The sequence below is a fragment of the Hoplias malabaricus genome, chromosome 13, assembly GCF_029633855.1.
Source record: "Hoplias malabaricus isolate fHopMal1 chromosome 13, fHopMal1.hap1, whole genome shotgun sequence".
NCBI classification, from domain to species: domain Eukaryota; kingdom Metazoa; phylum Chordata; class Actinopteri; order Characiformes; family Erythrinidae; genus Hoplias; species Hoplias malabaricus.
Genome location: NC_089812.1, coordinates 8,967,056 through 8,982,462, shown reverse-complemented (window position 1 = coordinate 8,982,462; position 15,407 = coordinate 8,967,056). Strand labels below are relative to the sequence as shown.

Sequence of the window (15,407 nt, the reverse complement as noted above, 5' to 3'; positions counted from 1 at the left end):
TCGGAGTAGGGGAGGGCGGGACTAGTTTGTGAACGAAACTTCTCGAAGTTCTATGTAAGCTCTAGAAAAACAAAATCCCGGACGTTTGTGAAATTCCGCCCGGACATTTTTTTTGAAGTCTTAAAAAGAGGACATCTGGTCACCATAACTTACGCGCTCGCCGCATGAACGTAAACAGATTAAAAGTACTACAAAGCTTAAAAACAAAACTCAGTCACTAAATCTCGAGTTACAAGAGTTTGTGGTCATTCACACAGTGGATAAAACATACAGACAAGTTCCACCTTAAAAGATGCAGATTGTCTGAACATAAACGAGTGAACAGCGCTACTCTTGATGTTGCCTTGTCATGATTTTATTACTGCTCCAGTAAATGGCTCTATTCTGAAACCATGTCTGACCTCTAGTGGCTGGAACATACACTCTACATCTGCACACTATACTGTGTCCAAGTTCGTCCACACCTCTTTTAATGAGGGGCATTTACTACTTTTATGTGCAACCCAGTGCTGAAAGGGTTCAGCCACCCCCCCTCCCCCACCCAGACACACACATTCCCTTTAAGAACAGCCATGCCAATTACTTTGGTACTGGACCAAAAGACTAACCCAGGAGTACACCACAAACCCATGCACAAGAAAAGTACTAACAATTGAAACATCAGGGTGCAGTTTCACTTTAATCCATACGTATGGAACTGCCCACTGGTTAAACAAACAAACAAACAAAAAATGTAAACATAAGCAAATGCATTGTTTTTTTTGGCCTACACCAGGATGGTATGACCCTCTGGACCTGAAAGTCATAACCATCAGAAGAAGCCAGACTTTTATAGGGACATCTCCACCAACATTTAATTTGCACCTCTTTTTTTTGTGTCTGTTTTTTCCTTTTGTGAAAAAAAAAAGAAAAAAAAAATCTATAAACTAGCAGGCTTTCATGTCTCTTTTCACCTCAATGAAAAGATTTCTAAATCAAATCAAAACTGAAAATGTGAATGGAAGCAATGCATACACTTTTCAGAGTCTTTTTGTCTGAACTATCGCCGGGACAGTAGGGGGTCAAAGAATGTCAAACCTAGTTAAGAGAAAGAACTGGTGACCGTCCTCTCGTTGTGTAGACACCAGTTTCACAACACACAGTGGTGGATGAGGAGCTTTATCATTTTTTCCCCCTTTTCAGATGGGGGTGTATACTAGGGTGTTGAAGTGCATGTCCACAGATGCCATGTGTCTACACTAATGTACTAACGTGCTTATTCTTCCCTCCGGTGTGGGCAGTTCATCCATTCAAGCTTTATTGATCCATCTGCTGGACTCAGGAAAGCAGCAAAATCCTTTAAAACACTAAACGAAGTGGTAAAGAGAATCCAAAAGAGGGCGCTATAGGTGCCAAGGATGTGGTCTTACTAATCTTCACCAACTATGTAAAGCTCTCAAAAGCGGGGAGAAGAAAAAACAAAAATTACATTGAGCCAACACACAAAAATCACGTTTAAAAACGAGTGGATGACGAGCGCAAAATGTAATGAGCTACAAACATGGATCTTGTCTACCTACACTAGGTTCTTTACAGGCAGGTTTCGGCGATCAGAAAGGTGCCATGATGTCAAAGGGGGTGTATTCATGTGCCGTGGGAGACAAAATGGCCAAGAACAGATTTCATGCTGAAATGTGTGTGCTGTCTGATCATGATGAGAGACAGAGAGAGAGAAAAATCAGAGTGAGAGTCAGAGTCCTGCCGCAAATCTCGGGTCAGCAATCAGTCTATCTTGAACGCCTAATGAGTTTATGTCTGAAAATCATCTTCATCATCACAATCACCACTGTTTTAAAAACTACTGGGATCTGCAATCCACCCAGCTCGAGTCTTTGTCCATGGGATTTCAAAGCTTGTCATTTTGTGCTCTTTCAGTCTTTCGACAAACAAGTGCTGCCCCCTTGTGGCTGGTCCTGGAGCTTGTTTGCAGGCAGCTGAAGAATTGAAGGAGCACATCAGTGTAAGAATGGCTGCTGGCATTGTCGGACTGGGACGGATATGTGAATAAAAACTAGACAGAGAGAGACTATATACGAATATATACTATACATATCAAGACGAGAGAGAGAGAGAGAGAGATAGAACGAACAAGATGATGGCCAGAGACTGCAGCACTGGATTTGGTTTTTTCTGAATTTTGGCTGTGGTCAGTTTTAGGAGGCTGGACATGCAGGGGGCCCGAGAAGTGGGGCGTTTAACTCCCATAGTGCATGGTGTTGCTGGGGATGGCCATGGGGGAAGCCATGGAGATCGCCGGGCCACCCATAGTGAACTGGTTGGTGATGGGATAATGAGAGCTGCTGCTGGAGCCCTGATGACCAGTTGTAGCTCCTGGAAATTGAGAATAAAGAGAGAAATTACATAAGCTCTACTCCGCAAATGAAGCTATATATTAATTTAGTTTTTAACTGAATTATTTAAACTGAAAATGTAATTAATTTCAGTGGAATTTCAGAATATCTAGATAAATATGTATCATATACACACACATATACACTCACAAAAGACACACTTACCCTGGACAATTCCTGTGCTCATGATTGAGCCCATTCTGGAGTGAGTGTGGTTCACAATCCCCGTGTTCACTAGGAGTAAATTAAAAAAACAAACAAAAAATAAAAACAAAACATAAAAGGCTAGAACTCTTAAAACCCTTAAAATAGTAAAACTTCTGTTCAAAAAACTAGGTTCCGTAAATTATTAAATTCATATAATCTAATAAAAGTCATCTATCTGGGTCAAAATAATAAGGTCTTTAGCTGTGCTACACTTGACTCAACATTAGCTTTTGTAAAATGCTATATTGTTATGATGGACTGTGTGTGTTTGTGTGTGTGTGCATATCCGTACGTGCATGCGTGTCTGTACCAAGGGGGATGAGGTTGTTGTGGGACACTGTGGAGCCACTGCCGCCGATGACCGTGCTGAGGTCATAAGCTGCTGGCATCCCTAAGAAGAAAGCAAGATATGGATAGAATAGATATAAGACCAGCAATCCCCAATACACTAACCCCACTGAGAGACTCAAGAATGCTGGGACGTCACTGTCTGGATGTGTGTGAATTTGTAAACATTTGTGCTGTATTCTTCAGCTGAGATAATGGGATACACAAACATAGCTAGAGGAAATGCACACCATTGAGTGGTCAACCATGAGTCCCATTTGTGTGTCCCAATTTTATAAAGAGACAATTCCCAAAAATTACCTTTAAACACAGAGGAAAACAAAGGGGAACCTAGAACCTGAAGGGTAACTAGTTATTAAATTCTCATTCATTTATTAGTCAATAATGAAAGAACATTATTCCACATGTTTTGATGAGACCCATTCATTCAGAGCTGTTCACAGTTGTATGCAAAGGTGGGAACCAATGTCTAGTTTATTTCTCTTGCATTTTGGGCTAAAGCTTTTCAATAGCTTGAAAATTTTGGGCTAAAGCTTTTTTTCCACCTCGGGCAGATATTTACATGCAGGGTCATAAAACAGTCCCAAAGAAAACTTTACCCAAGAATTAACACTGTTTGACCAAGACCAACATTATTTTTAAAATCATAAAGCCCAAAGAAAACAAGCCTGTAAAAGAAACACACCCACTCTACAATAACTCAATAAGCTCCTCAGTAAATAGTAGCTGACTAAATGGCAGGTCATGTGCTCTTTCCTCTTGTTTCTTCATAAAATGTTTGTTTTGAGGGGGAGAAAAATAATAATTGAAATGAATACTTGCAGAACACTATTTTTCAGTCTAATTTTTACCCACAGTTCTATTGCTGGTGTACATCATTTCCATCTTTTGTTTGTGTTTGTTTATGTATATACCTGACACAGCCATGCCTTGGTTCATGCTATAAGCCCCTCCAGAGTTCCACATGTTCTCAGAAGGGGAGGTGTAGTGTGAGCCTGGAGGGGGGTTAGGGGTGGTGCCTGTGTACCTACACAAATTTAAAAAATAATAAATAAAAAAAAAACAAGAAAAAAAAAAAACCTTCAACTCACTAACTTGCTCCAACAGAAATCCTGTTCCAATTGTGTAAAAAAAGTATATATTTACAATATTTTAATAAGATAGCAACATTGTCACCAACTCACCTGAAAAACGGGTTCTTCAGATCCAGCAGGTTGCTGGACTTGGAGCCTGTCTGATCCACTTGAGCAACAATGCTAATGTCATAGCTTTGCCTGAAAGAAACACAGCAAATGTGAATATTATAATTAGAAGTAATAAACCTAATTTACCGTACAAAGCGGTAATGGAAACTTGTGTACAGAACAGCGCGTGGTGCTAACAGGTTTTTAGTCATCATGCATTCACAACCACATCAGGTGATAACTGTCAAACACACACACTAAAGAGTCACGTCAAACTTGCTCTTCTAGCACAAACCCTGGTGACATGGGCATCCACGGGTACCTGGATTTTTCAGCCACTCACCTCTTGTTTGCGATGAGGATTGCTGTGCCGGACATTGTATCCCCAGCTTTGGCAAAAAGTGGCGACTGCAGCAGACACCGAACCTGATACCAATGAGTCAGGGGCTCTGTTGGGGCTGTGGAGAGCCACACCGTCATCCTGAGGGGAGAGAGAGGAGTCAATAGACTAATTTTCATAGCTTAGTAATGCTCATTGATAAAATGCAAGTCTACAAAAGCAATCATTTTGCCAGCTTTCAATACACTGCTTAATGTGAGAAATGTATTATTAAGCAATTAATATTTCATCATATTTAACTAGAAATACAGCTCAATATAATGCTAAGAACAGCATGATCAAATGAGTCATTAATTATTTAATTACATACAAATGTGAATAATCTCTAAATTGTCCTTTTATGAAAATCATTTCTGCCATATTTTTAAACAAATTCAATGTTTGTATGTGTGTGGCCTACAGCACAACCATAGCATGTCCACATTATTCCTAAACTAAACCCAAACATCACATCAGATTCAGTTTCTCTTGAGGTCAGGGAGAGGAGGTAAAACCTCTGTTCTCTAACCATAACATTCAGAGTAATCCAATACGTCTCAGATGGATCATTCCATGGAAATATGGAGAGTACTTACACAGATCCCATAAACGCCACATCAAACCAGAATGCCAGGCCATGCACCAGCCCTGAATGCATCATGTGGAACTTGAATGGGATCTCTATCCTGATAGCGGAAATAAATACAAAACACAACTCAATACTTTGTTCAGATACGGCTGTGAGAGTTCATGGTTTGTAACAACACACAATGTAAGGTTTGGTACAAAATCAAGATTTAATTAAATTTACCAGTTATTTTAGCAAATGTTTGGCCATAACATAAGCCCTACAAAATCTCAGCCCACTGTCCTAATGTTCAAACCCACTACAACACACTACAAACAAGACAAAGAACTCACTTATAAAGGTCTTCCTCTTTAGCTTCTAAAAAGTTGACTGTGTATTTTACAGATTTAGCCATCAGGATTCGGATGTCAAACGTGTCCTAAAAGAAACAGGAAAGACAAAATGATAGACGAATCTTAATGCCAATTTAACACCATCCATAAGGCAGGTCGGTCAGCATAAGGAAAAATGTAAGGCCTCATGTCAAGCACTGAGCCACTGAAAACATGAAGTTAGGCTCAGCTCTCGCTCTGATGGTCTCTTCTGCCTGAGCCTGGACACAGACAAGCTGTCAGAAAACCAACAACAGCAGCAGCCAGGTCAGCACAGCTACAGCTCACTGTTCCAGCAATGTAACACTGCCTCAGGCACCAAACACCTGCACAGCTGACTACTGCTGGAGATATACCTACTGACCACATCCCTCCAATAAAACCAGGAGGACTTTGTAATTATAAAAGTACACAGTATTAGGGAATCGTTGGTGGTGTAAGAGTTCATCCTATTCAAGCAAGGGTTTGGATCTAGATTTCTGAGCCACATTTCAATCTGAATAAAGATTATAGTTTTTTGGGCGGCACGGTGGCGCAGCAGGTTAGTGTTGCAGTCACACAGCCCCAGGGGTGTTGGGGGTTCGATTCCTGCTCCGGGTCTGTGAGGAGTGTGGTGTGTTCTCCCCGTGTCTGCGTGGGTTTCCTCCGGGTGACTGTCTGTGAGGAGTGTGGTGTGTTCTCCCCGTGTCCGCGTGGGTTTCCTCCGGGTGACTGTCTGTGAGGAGTGTGGTGTGTTCTCCCCGTGTCCGCGTGGGTTTCCTCTGGGTGACTGTCTGTGAGGAGTGTGGTGTGTTCTCCCCATGTCCGCGTGGGTTTCCTCCGGGTGACTGTCTGTGAGGAGTGTGGTGTGTTCTCCCTGTGTCCGCGTGGGTTTCCTCCGGGTGCTCCGTTTTCCTCCCACAGTCCAAAAACACACGTTGGTTTGGATTGGTGACACAAAAGGGTCTGTGTGTGTGTGTGTGAGTGAATGTGTGTATTCCCGCCTTGCACCCAATGATTCCAGGTAGGTTCTGGACCCACCACGACCCTGAACTGGATAAGCACTTACAGATAATGAATGAATGATTTATAGTTTTTTTTTAAATTAAATATAAATGCTAGAATGTGAAACAATGTTATTAAATAAACAAAAAAGCTGAAGAAAACGGTATATTTCTGTAACAAATTTGTTGCACTAATGTAATCACATGTCAATGTCAATACACACACACCAATGTCAATATTTTGTTTAATGAAAACATTTGCTAATGTCGATAGTGTTTATCGATAACTATCAGCTATAAGTTTATAATCTTAATACACTGCTTAAACATCATCAGCAGCAAAAATCCTGCAGTTTCCTCCTCAGTGCACATTCTACAGTGCTTCACAAGCTTCATGCCCACTGCCCAAACTCTGCTTCCGCAAACAGCTATTAAAACAGACTTTTGCACGGCAAGAGAAGTTGATGAACAAACACATGCACACGACAGCCCCCTTACACCTTGTACTACAGCCACAATTTAATCAAAGGAGGGAAACATTTAAAAAGCACAACTTTAACTTACAACAATGGGCTGTCTAAAGTACTCATCTACAGCAGCTCCTCTCAGCGCAGAGAGATCCACCCCATGGAAAGATGGTTGATACCTGGGGGGTGTAATACACATTTTTATTTTATTATACAAAATTACAACTTTGTCTAATCTATTCAGTCACATGCCACTGGCTTAAAATTCCACATAACAGTGCTCAATATATTAAAAATGGACTGTTATATAAATCTAGCAGTGTTCAAATGGAACTAAATATAACCACAACAACAAATACAAAGCAACAGAATAAACACACCCAGAAATGCCTGGGGGTGACCTTATGTAATGTTTTAGAACGTTAAAAAAGTAAATATCGCATTTCGAAGATCTTTCCTGTTGATTAGAACCAGTTAGTTTACATTGAAGGAGAAAATAGTTTCTATGTAGATATGGCGTGTTCACAAAAGCATGGTTCACATACTTAGAAAGAAACATGAATTTAGGTCCCAGAGTATGCGTCTTTTCTGTATTCGCTTTAATTCAACATTGAATTCAAATTAATTCTAAAAATAGTCAACAAGATTTACATTATTTCCAAATATGTATTTTACTTTGTATACCAATTAATAATAATAATAATAAAAATGCCTGTGGTGAAGGTGCTGAAGATTCTCACCAGAAGTTTGCCTTTGTGAACTGCTCCATATAGAGCTGCTCATCTGTGAAGGGAGCGAGGTGGACATCGCCGATGGTGGGGAACATTTTTCCTACAAATACAGAATGAAGTCAGTAAACTGCTATAAACACAGTAGTCTTTATATTCTCGTAAATTTGGAAGGATCTGGTGAAATTATATTTTCATTCATATTTATTCAATTATGGTTAATTAGTTGAGATTTAAAGATTAGATAAACATATATAACATGCAGCAACATTACAAAACAGGCATCAGGTGTATATTGCTCTGAATATGTCAAAAAAACATAGTATTTGTTGTGTTAGTTTGTTGGAGTTAATGTTAAAGATAAAAGTGTGAAAATACTATTTATACTAAACGTACATCACTAGCACTAACCATTTGGCTTGAGGAACTTCTTGGCATGAAGATAACTCTCCAGCATCCTCTCATTAAACAGCATGTAGCCCATGGGCTCAGAGATGATTATGTCCACCTGCTCAGGTAAGGTCACCTCCTCCACTTTCCCTGGGATTACGACCACTCTCTCCGTCAGTCTGTTACTGTTCACAAGCACCTGTATGCACGGCACACACACACACACTCTGTAATAACATTCTTTTACAAGGCTGCATGAAAATGGTTTTTGGGCTAGGCATAAAATCGTGGCAGATTTATGCTACAGAAATAATCAAGCTGATTTATAACAAGTATAAATGTAATCTCCTGAGGTGATGAAACGTACCTCTGCGTGCTGAGCCATGGTGCTCGCCTCCACGGCGTAAACTTTACGAGCACCGGCTTGTGCTGCGAAAAATGAGAGAATGCCCGAACCACAGCCAACATCCAACACCACCTACAGACAGAAGGAGTGGGTAAATAGGGGATGAAAAACAAGGAATTAACAGTTTATATTCTGAAAATGCACTGTAAAGAAATAATTCATTTTAAAAATCACAGGAGATATCCACACAGATGGCCCACAACGCAGGGATAAATGATATCCCTGTCTCTCCACTCTACATAGTGTTTCCTTCCTGTCTTTCTCTTGCAACTTCCACACTTTTTTTTTTTCATAAATGTATACTGTATTCTATTTACAGATAAATTGTTCGTGCAGTGTAAATAACAGCTGGGTCAGTACCTTGTCTTTGAAGTCTGTGTGGTTCTGTAGAATGGCTCGTTGATAAGTTCCAGTTCGTATATAATCCTGCATCATGTTCTGTTGCTGAGAGAGGTAGCCATAGAACTGCAGACATCCAGAGAGGTCAAGCGTGAAGAGAACAGAAAAGAGAACCGCATAAAGTTTGAGATCTCAGCACTGATTACAATGGGCCTTCTAATTTAAAAAAATGTAATACATAAAAATAATTCTGTAATAGTTCTGCAGAAGTAATAGTTTCGGAAATAAAATTGTGGCTGTACTGTATATGAGAATAATTTGCAGATGACAACAAATCCATTGTATCAATCACAAACTAACTGAGAAAAGACACACCTGAAAATACTGAACAGCCGATGACTCCTCCGTCCTCTCACTAAAGGCTGAGTTCTCACTGAGATGTCCTCGACAGTTTTTTAGGAGGTTATAAAACGAAGAGAAATCTGCATTCGAACAAACAGGAAGATATTAAACAGCGAGGAGTGTGGTTTGTAGCACTTTTGTTTAATAGGATTTGGTTACACAAAGCTCAGCTTCTAAACACGAGTGAGTTTCAGGTGACACACATCTAATTTAAAACTAGAGAGGCACTATGACATCGGAATCATATAATAACACATTATTTGATATTATAAATGTCAACAAAATATATCTGCATCAATTCAGATTTTAATCCTGTATTAGATGATGCCTTTAATGTTCTAAGGACAAGCAAAAGTGAAGCTGATAAATTGTGTAATGAATGCAGATATGAGGTAGGTGTATAAAGTAGACAGTGATGGTCATATTCTAAATATTTCTAGGGGTAGGAACAGACTTTTAAAGTAGTGTATGGGTGATGTGTGTGGGCCAGGAGGTTGAGGAGTGTTACCTGTGGGGGAGGCAAACTGCAGGAGAACACTGTTGCAGCCGAGTGTGATAATAAAAGACTGTTTCCCAACACGGGTGCACTCGGTCTCCCGTGAAACTGAACACTTAAACACACTTGCTTCTTCATCTGCAAAACAAACAAAGTTTGTTATAAAAGTTAATACATGTTTGTAAAGGAACTGCAGCAGAATCAGCAAAATGACTAACACTGGCACCTCTAAATATGTCTACTTACATAAAAAACCCTAATTCCATCTAGTTAGCTGAACTCTCCATCTCACACAATGTTATCAAAGCTTGGCGGGTTAGGAGAAGCACATGCTTCCTCAACCACTGTCTTCATTTCACACTGCCACGAACGCAGTGCCACCGGATAGTCCAGTGCCTGGGAGGAGAGCACTGGCTGACAGGTCCCTGTTTTGGTTAGCATCATGATGTGTGATGAGGGTGTGTGAGATAAGCCAACTCGCTCAGAAAGCAAAGCTAATCATGCTACAGTTGGACCTCTTAGAATCGCGAATAGATATATTTAAAGAATCTATGGAATTATAAATAAAAAGCTATTTTTAAAAACTACAGAGACATTACCGAGTAATCATTAGCCATCCTAAAACTACTGATTAGTTTTCAGCATCATTATAAGACACTACAAACCTGTAGATCTGTAAATATTTTCCATGAATTAAGGTACTAACAGTACAGGCGAAACAAACTGCCGGTATACTGGTTCGCACCAAAAAAAAAACATGTTTTTTTTGCTATGATATGAGTTTTTAATATACAAGCCACACCGGTTTAAAAAAAACCTAACAATGTCCAGGACGCAGCGTGGTACTAAATTGTGTCACAGGGGACGTATTTCACTGCTGCACAGCTAAACAAGCATGGAACAGAGAAGTTCTGAACCAGACATTGAAGTAGATGACAATTACCCAAAAGAACATTTGCCAAAAAAAAGGAGCCGTGTCTGTTGTCTGGAGGTACTTCAGGTTTAAAAGGTCGGATGTGGACCAAAAACACTTACTGGAAATGCTGGAGTACCAATAGTGTTATTGCTGGGAGTTGCACATTGTTGCTGGTGAGAGACTGATAACATTAAGAGTGTAGGTGATTTACATCAGTTGTGAAAATTAGCCTATAGTTTTGAAATTTTCTGAAAAATGTGTTAAATGCAACTGTCATGTCATATGATTCCTTCAATAATTTAGTGCCACCCTCTGCAAACTGATGAAACTGTGGGGCCATGCAAACCCGTATTAAATGTAATACTAAACATGGAGATATTTTTTTTGTACAAGGTACAATTCTCCTGACAATGGAGTAGGGTACTCTCAACCACTCTACTGTAGAAATTCTTCTCACAATCAACGTGGTTAACATGTCATGCATGGAGGAAAATAAAAGGAAAACATATATACACCATGAAACCGATATAATATTGAAAAATACTCTGATGTAGAATGTTGGTCATACCGCCCAGCACTACTGCAGTGTTAAATCTACTGATGGCATGGCTGCAGGAAATCAAAAATGTGTGTCAAAGTCCAGCAAACTAAAATAAAAACTAATCATTCAAAGCAGAAACTTCTCCTTGCTGCAGACTGTAATTAAGACTTCCACTTCTGCATTTGTTGGACTTTCTAAAATACAGGACGTACAATATTACTGTTTATTGTCATTTCACTGAAGTCAGCGTATTCACAGCTTAGTAACAAAGAGTCCATTAAAAAGAAACTTGGTAATCAAAGAGTTTCACATTAATAATTTTGCATTTTAAACATGGTCAAGTGTGAAGATGTAAATGTGGTTAAATTGGTAAAGAGGAAATCAATGGAGTTCCTCTTTCATGCTGGAATGCAATATGGCCTTATTCCTGTATTTAAGACATCTGAGATCCAAATACCTGATTATAGCTCAGTTTAAAAACATAAATACAATTTTAAAACACACACCACTTATGGAATCTATGGCACAAATCCCATAATGTGAATTCACTGTTCTTGTGATGTCAATGAAATTATATGCACTAATAGATCTGCCAATCACACTCATGTTATAAGGAGTATTACAGAGACCATTTATTGTACTTCTTGAAGATAAAATTGATTTAAACCTAACCACGATTTCACACCAGCAGCAGAATGCAGTGAGAGTTGAACCATTCTGTGATGCTTGTAATTTCACACCGGATGTGAAATTTCTGTTTAAACTGCATTTTCCCTTATTTAATACAGCGTATAAAATATATTATTAATATATGCACATTGCTTTAATAAGCTTCATGTTGTCTAAATTCAAGCACAACTTTTATCTGAAAAATGATCCAACAATATAAACCTGACTTGTGGCCACACACGGTCTCGTTACCTGTACATAGTCAGGGTTTGAACTCTTGAAACACTACTACAATTTAAAACATAGCTGTTTGTTGACATTGGCCTAGATTGTACATTCAGCAAGATGATTGACTTCTGTACTGTTTCTGCATAAAATCTGGTAGATTGCCATGCACATCACATCAATAATACGACCTAAGTGGCTTTCTGTTGTACTGCTGTGTGATGCATGCCACCAGTGTGAAAGGGTTCACAGATTAATGTAGCAGTCTATAGTGAACGGCATGTTATGACACATTTACCATGTCTGGTGAGAAATTAACTCAAATAGAGAGGTTTATATAAAAAAATTCTTAAGTGTAGTGGGGGGGGGGACTAGAAGTGTAGTCTTTAAACCTAATGGTGTGGTATTAAGGACCTTTTAGGTTTGGGAATAATGTGACCCTGAGAGTTTAGTTCTGTGTAAATGTGCAATAAAAGCTCCCCATTCTTTCTTCCAGGGGGGCTTCCAAGGCACGAACAAAAGCTGAGAGCGCTGAAAGAAGAAGCGGGCAAGTGGCAAGAAGGAGGCGGGGGACCTGCTATTGTCTCATAGTGAACAAAGATGAAGGTCTATATGGTTCCAGGCACACCCCCCAAAAAAACAGTATAAGCGAAACAAATCGCATGTTACCAAGCATAAGTGCATGCTGAATATTGCAGAACTGTAAAGTGATGGCATCCAAACTAAGGTCAAGGCATCACAAGCAGAAATAATGATTTTGGTCTCAACCACTGTTGGATAGTTTGAGTCTCTTCAATGCTTCTCTCAAACTGTATCCCATACGAGCCTAGGGGCAAGTAAAGAGGGGTATAAATCACTCCATTCTTGGGATGTATAACAGTGGAATGAGTGTTTGCTACTTTTGGGAAGAGCTGGAGAAGGGTTTGTGATCCAGAGCCAATCATCCAACCTCAGCACCTGACCACACTAATGTTTACACCTTTGAATGCCATCAGGTCATCACAGATAGGTTTCAAAATAGAAATAGACAGACAGACAGACACTTTATTGAGCTTCTTTTTACAAAAGCAGAACCTGCTACTACAGCAAAAAATGTACTTTAATATCCAAATTGACCAATTGAAGCAAGTGTTTGATTCATGGTCCTTTTTATAATTGGCACTTTCATATAATGCAAAATAAAAGATATATATAAAAATTAATATGATAATAAAATCAAGTAACAGCGGTAATATGATAATCTTGGATTTTGTTCAACAAGTACAGCTTTACGCTAATAAAATGCTTAATAATAAAAGCTTGTAAGGTTTTCTTCTGTAAGAATAATAAAAAAAACGAGGACTTTAATCAGAAAGAGCTCTTCACATTTCAGTACTCTCCACAGCCTTTACCTCACTAATCCTATGCTTGGCACTGGGCATGGTAACTCTAGGCTCATGTATTCCTGACGGTTCCATTCTATTGGGCAATGCACTTCTGTGAAGAGTGTTTTAGTAATGGGAGCACGTTGAAGTAGCTGGATGTACTGATTATATGGGGTGTCCACAAACTTTCGGACATCTAGCTTATATTAAACATACTAACTGTAGCATACTATTATGATTAGTTATAAAACAAATAAACAACGTCCATGTTTACGTAAATAACATCCCGTGTGTGTGAATGTTTTACACTAATATTTCTTATAAAACACATCAGTAACTGGTAAAGATTCCCTGTGTTCTATTGTAAGATTGAGCTCCGTGTGTTAGTCTTTCTCTTAAGAAACTGCACATTAGACTAAAACAGCTTTTCACTAAACACATTAGCTACTGAAAACGCAGCTTAGAAAGGCCTTGTTTTTAGCTCCTTCGCTGCCTGCTCCACAAAAATCTAAAACTGGGAAGAAAGCGAGAACAGAACATCTCTTTAAGCCAACTTTGAGTCAAGGCGCGAATGCAACTCGATAAGCTGTTAGCCACATGCTAAGTCCACGCGTTTATTGTTTGTGGTGCGAAATGAAAATAACTCTCTCTGTTCGGGGTTTACTTTTGTCCAAAATGCACCAGAGATGCTTAAATTGGTCGCTTGGATTAAGTTTTAACACTTGTAGACAATGCAGTGGGGAGCATATGAACACAAAATAAGAAAAAGTTTGCTTCTCATTAGTCTGTTTCTGTTTAAGATTTTCCGTTCCACCTTAAATTGGTACATTCAGAATGAAACTGCTTTTAACTTTTAAGGTGGAACGGGAAACGTGTGCGCTTAGGCAGGAGGAAAGTTTCCACGCGTTTGGTAGAAATGACGTTACCTCGTAGACCAGAATGTTCCTTAATAACTAATAAAGAAAAAAGTGCGTTCCACCTTAAATGCTACATTTATTTCAGTACCATTTAAGGTGGAACGTAAAACTTAATATAAAAGAAAGACAATTTCAGTCTCTCACTGGAAAAAGGCAGGTCTCTGGTTACAGTTAATATTAGTGAGCAACTTAAGCAGCTTGGTTTTCCTCCGGCGCATGAGAGGTTGGATATCAACCACTGTTGAATTTAAGGTGGAACCGGTTAATGAAGTACAAGCCTGGTTAACAGACACCTCACTTTATTCACAGCTGGTAAAAGTGTTGCGAATTTGAGCTTACGCTCTGTGTATAGAGCGCAAATTGGAGCTTTGTGTAATATAGGGCAGATATTGGGGTTAAGTACAGCTGTTGGAGCTGACCTATTAGCAGCTAAATGCTGGAGCTACCAGGCTAAAGCCGGACACAAAGGCAGTGAAAGGCTGAGACGGGAAAGCGCGGCCGGTTGGTTTTAACGTTACTCACTGTTAGAGAGGTTAATGAGGGCCGCGTCCTGCGTGGTTTTCACTTCCAGCCGCAGCGGCTGCTGCTCTGAGTGCCTCTGGATGTCTCCGTTCGCGTCGCCAATGGAGAGGAGCCGCACGCCGGAGAACACTGACACCGACACCGCCATCTTCGAGCTCCGGAGCGGGGGAAGAGCGGAGCGGCTGCAGCGGAGAAGCGATCCGATCTCCCGTTGACTCTGCGCGGAAACGAGGCCGAGCTCCATACTGCCCTCAAGTGGACACAACCGATAGTATCAACCATTAGCATTATGCCTCCTCACATAATGAGATACGATACTAATGGTACAGAGACACGACACGATACTTTAAAAAAGGTACAGATTGTTATACAGTGCCACATTACCTCCATTTTGTATGTGGTAGTGCATTCCCCAATTTCCCTAATAAACTAAACGCCCATGTGACTGTCAGTGATGCAACACACTCATTTTGACAGACACTCTGTTTCTATTTCTACTAGATTAAGATGTGGTGGGGGTGGCGCAGCGGGTAGTGTCACACAGCTCCAGGGACCTGGAGGTTGTGGGTTCGAT

At 39.9% G+C, this 15,407-nt stretch overlaps 1 protein-coding gene across 2 annotated transcripts; it reads right to left on the bottom strand.

Moving 5' to 3' along the window:
• Window positions 1-371: 371 nt before the first annotated feature.
• carm1 (coactivator-associated arginine methyltransferase 1) lies at window positions 372-15,132 on the bottom strand. 2 transcript variants are annotated; one of them, XM_066641808.1, is made up of 16 exons: window positions 14,834-15,132; window positions 9,692-9,817; window positions 9,157-9,263; window positions 8,803-8,907; window positions 8,404-8,514; window positions 8,058-8,235; window positions 7,659-7,749; window positions 7,016-7,097; window positions 5,430-5,515; window positions 5,105-5,194; window positions 4,473-4,610; window positions 4,130-4,219; window positions 3,860-3,972; window positions 2,908-2,988; window positions 2,556-2,624; window positions 372-2,370 (listed from the first exon to the last, which is right to left on the bottom strand). In XM_066641808.1, the coding sequence occupies exons 1-16, from the start codon at window positions 15,075-15,077 to the stop codon at window positions 2,234-2,236; spliced, it is 1,848 nt and encodes a 615-aa protein (XP_066497905.1). In that variant the 5' UTR covers window positions 15,078-15,132; the 3' UTR covers window positions 372-2,233. The 2 variants fall into 2 exon arrangements, with proteins under 2 accessions (XP_066497905.1, XP_066497904.1); XM_066641807.1 differs by having other exon boundaries at window positions 2,890-2,988; window positions 14,834-15,131.
• Between the last annotated feature and the right edge of the window lie 275 nt (window positions 15,133-15,407).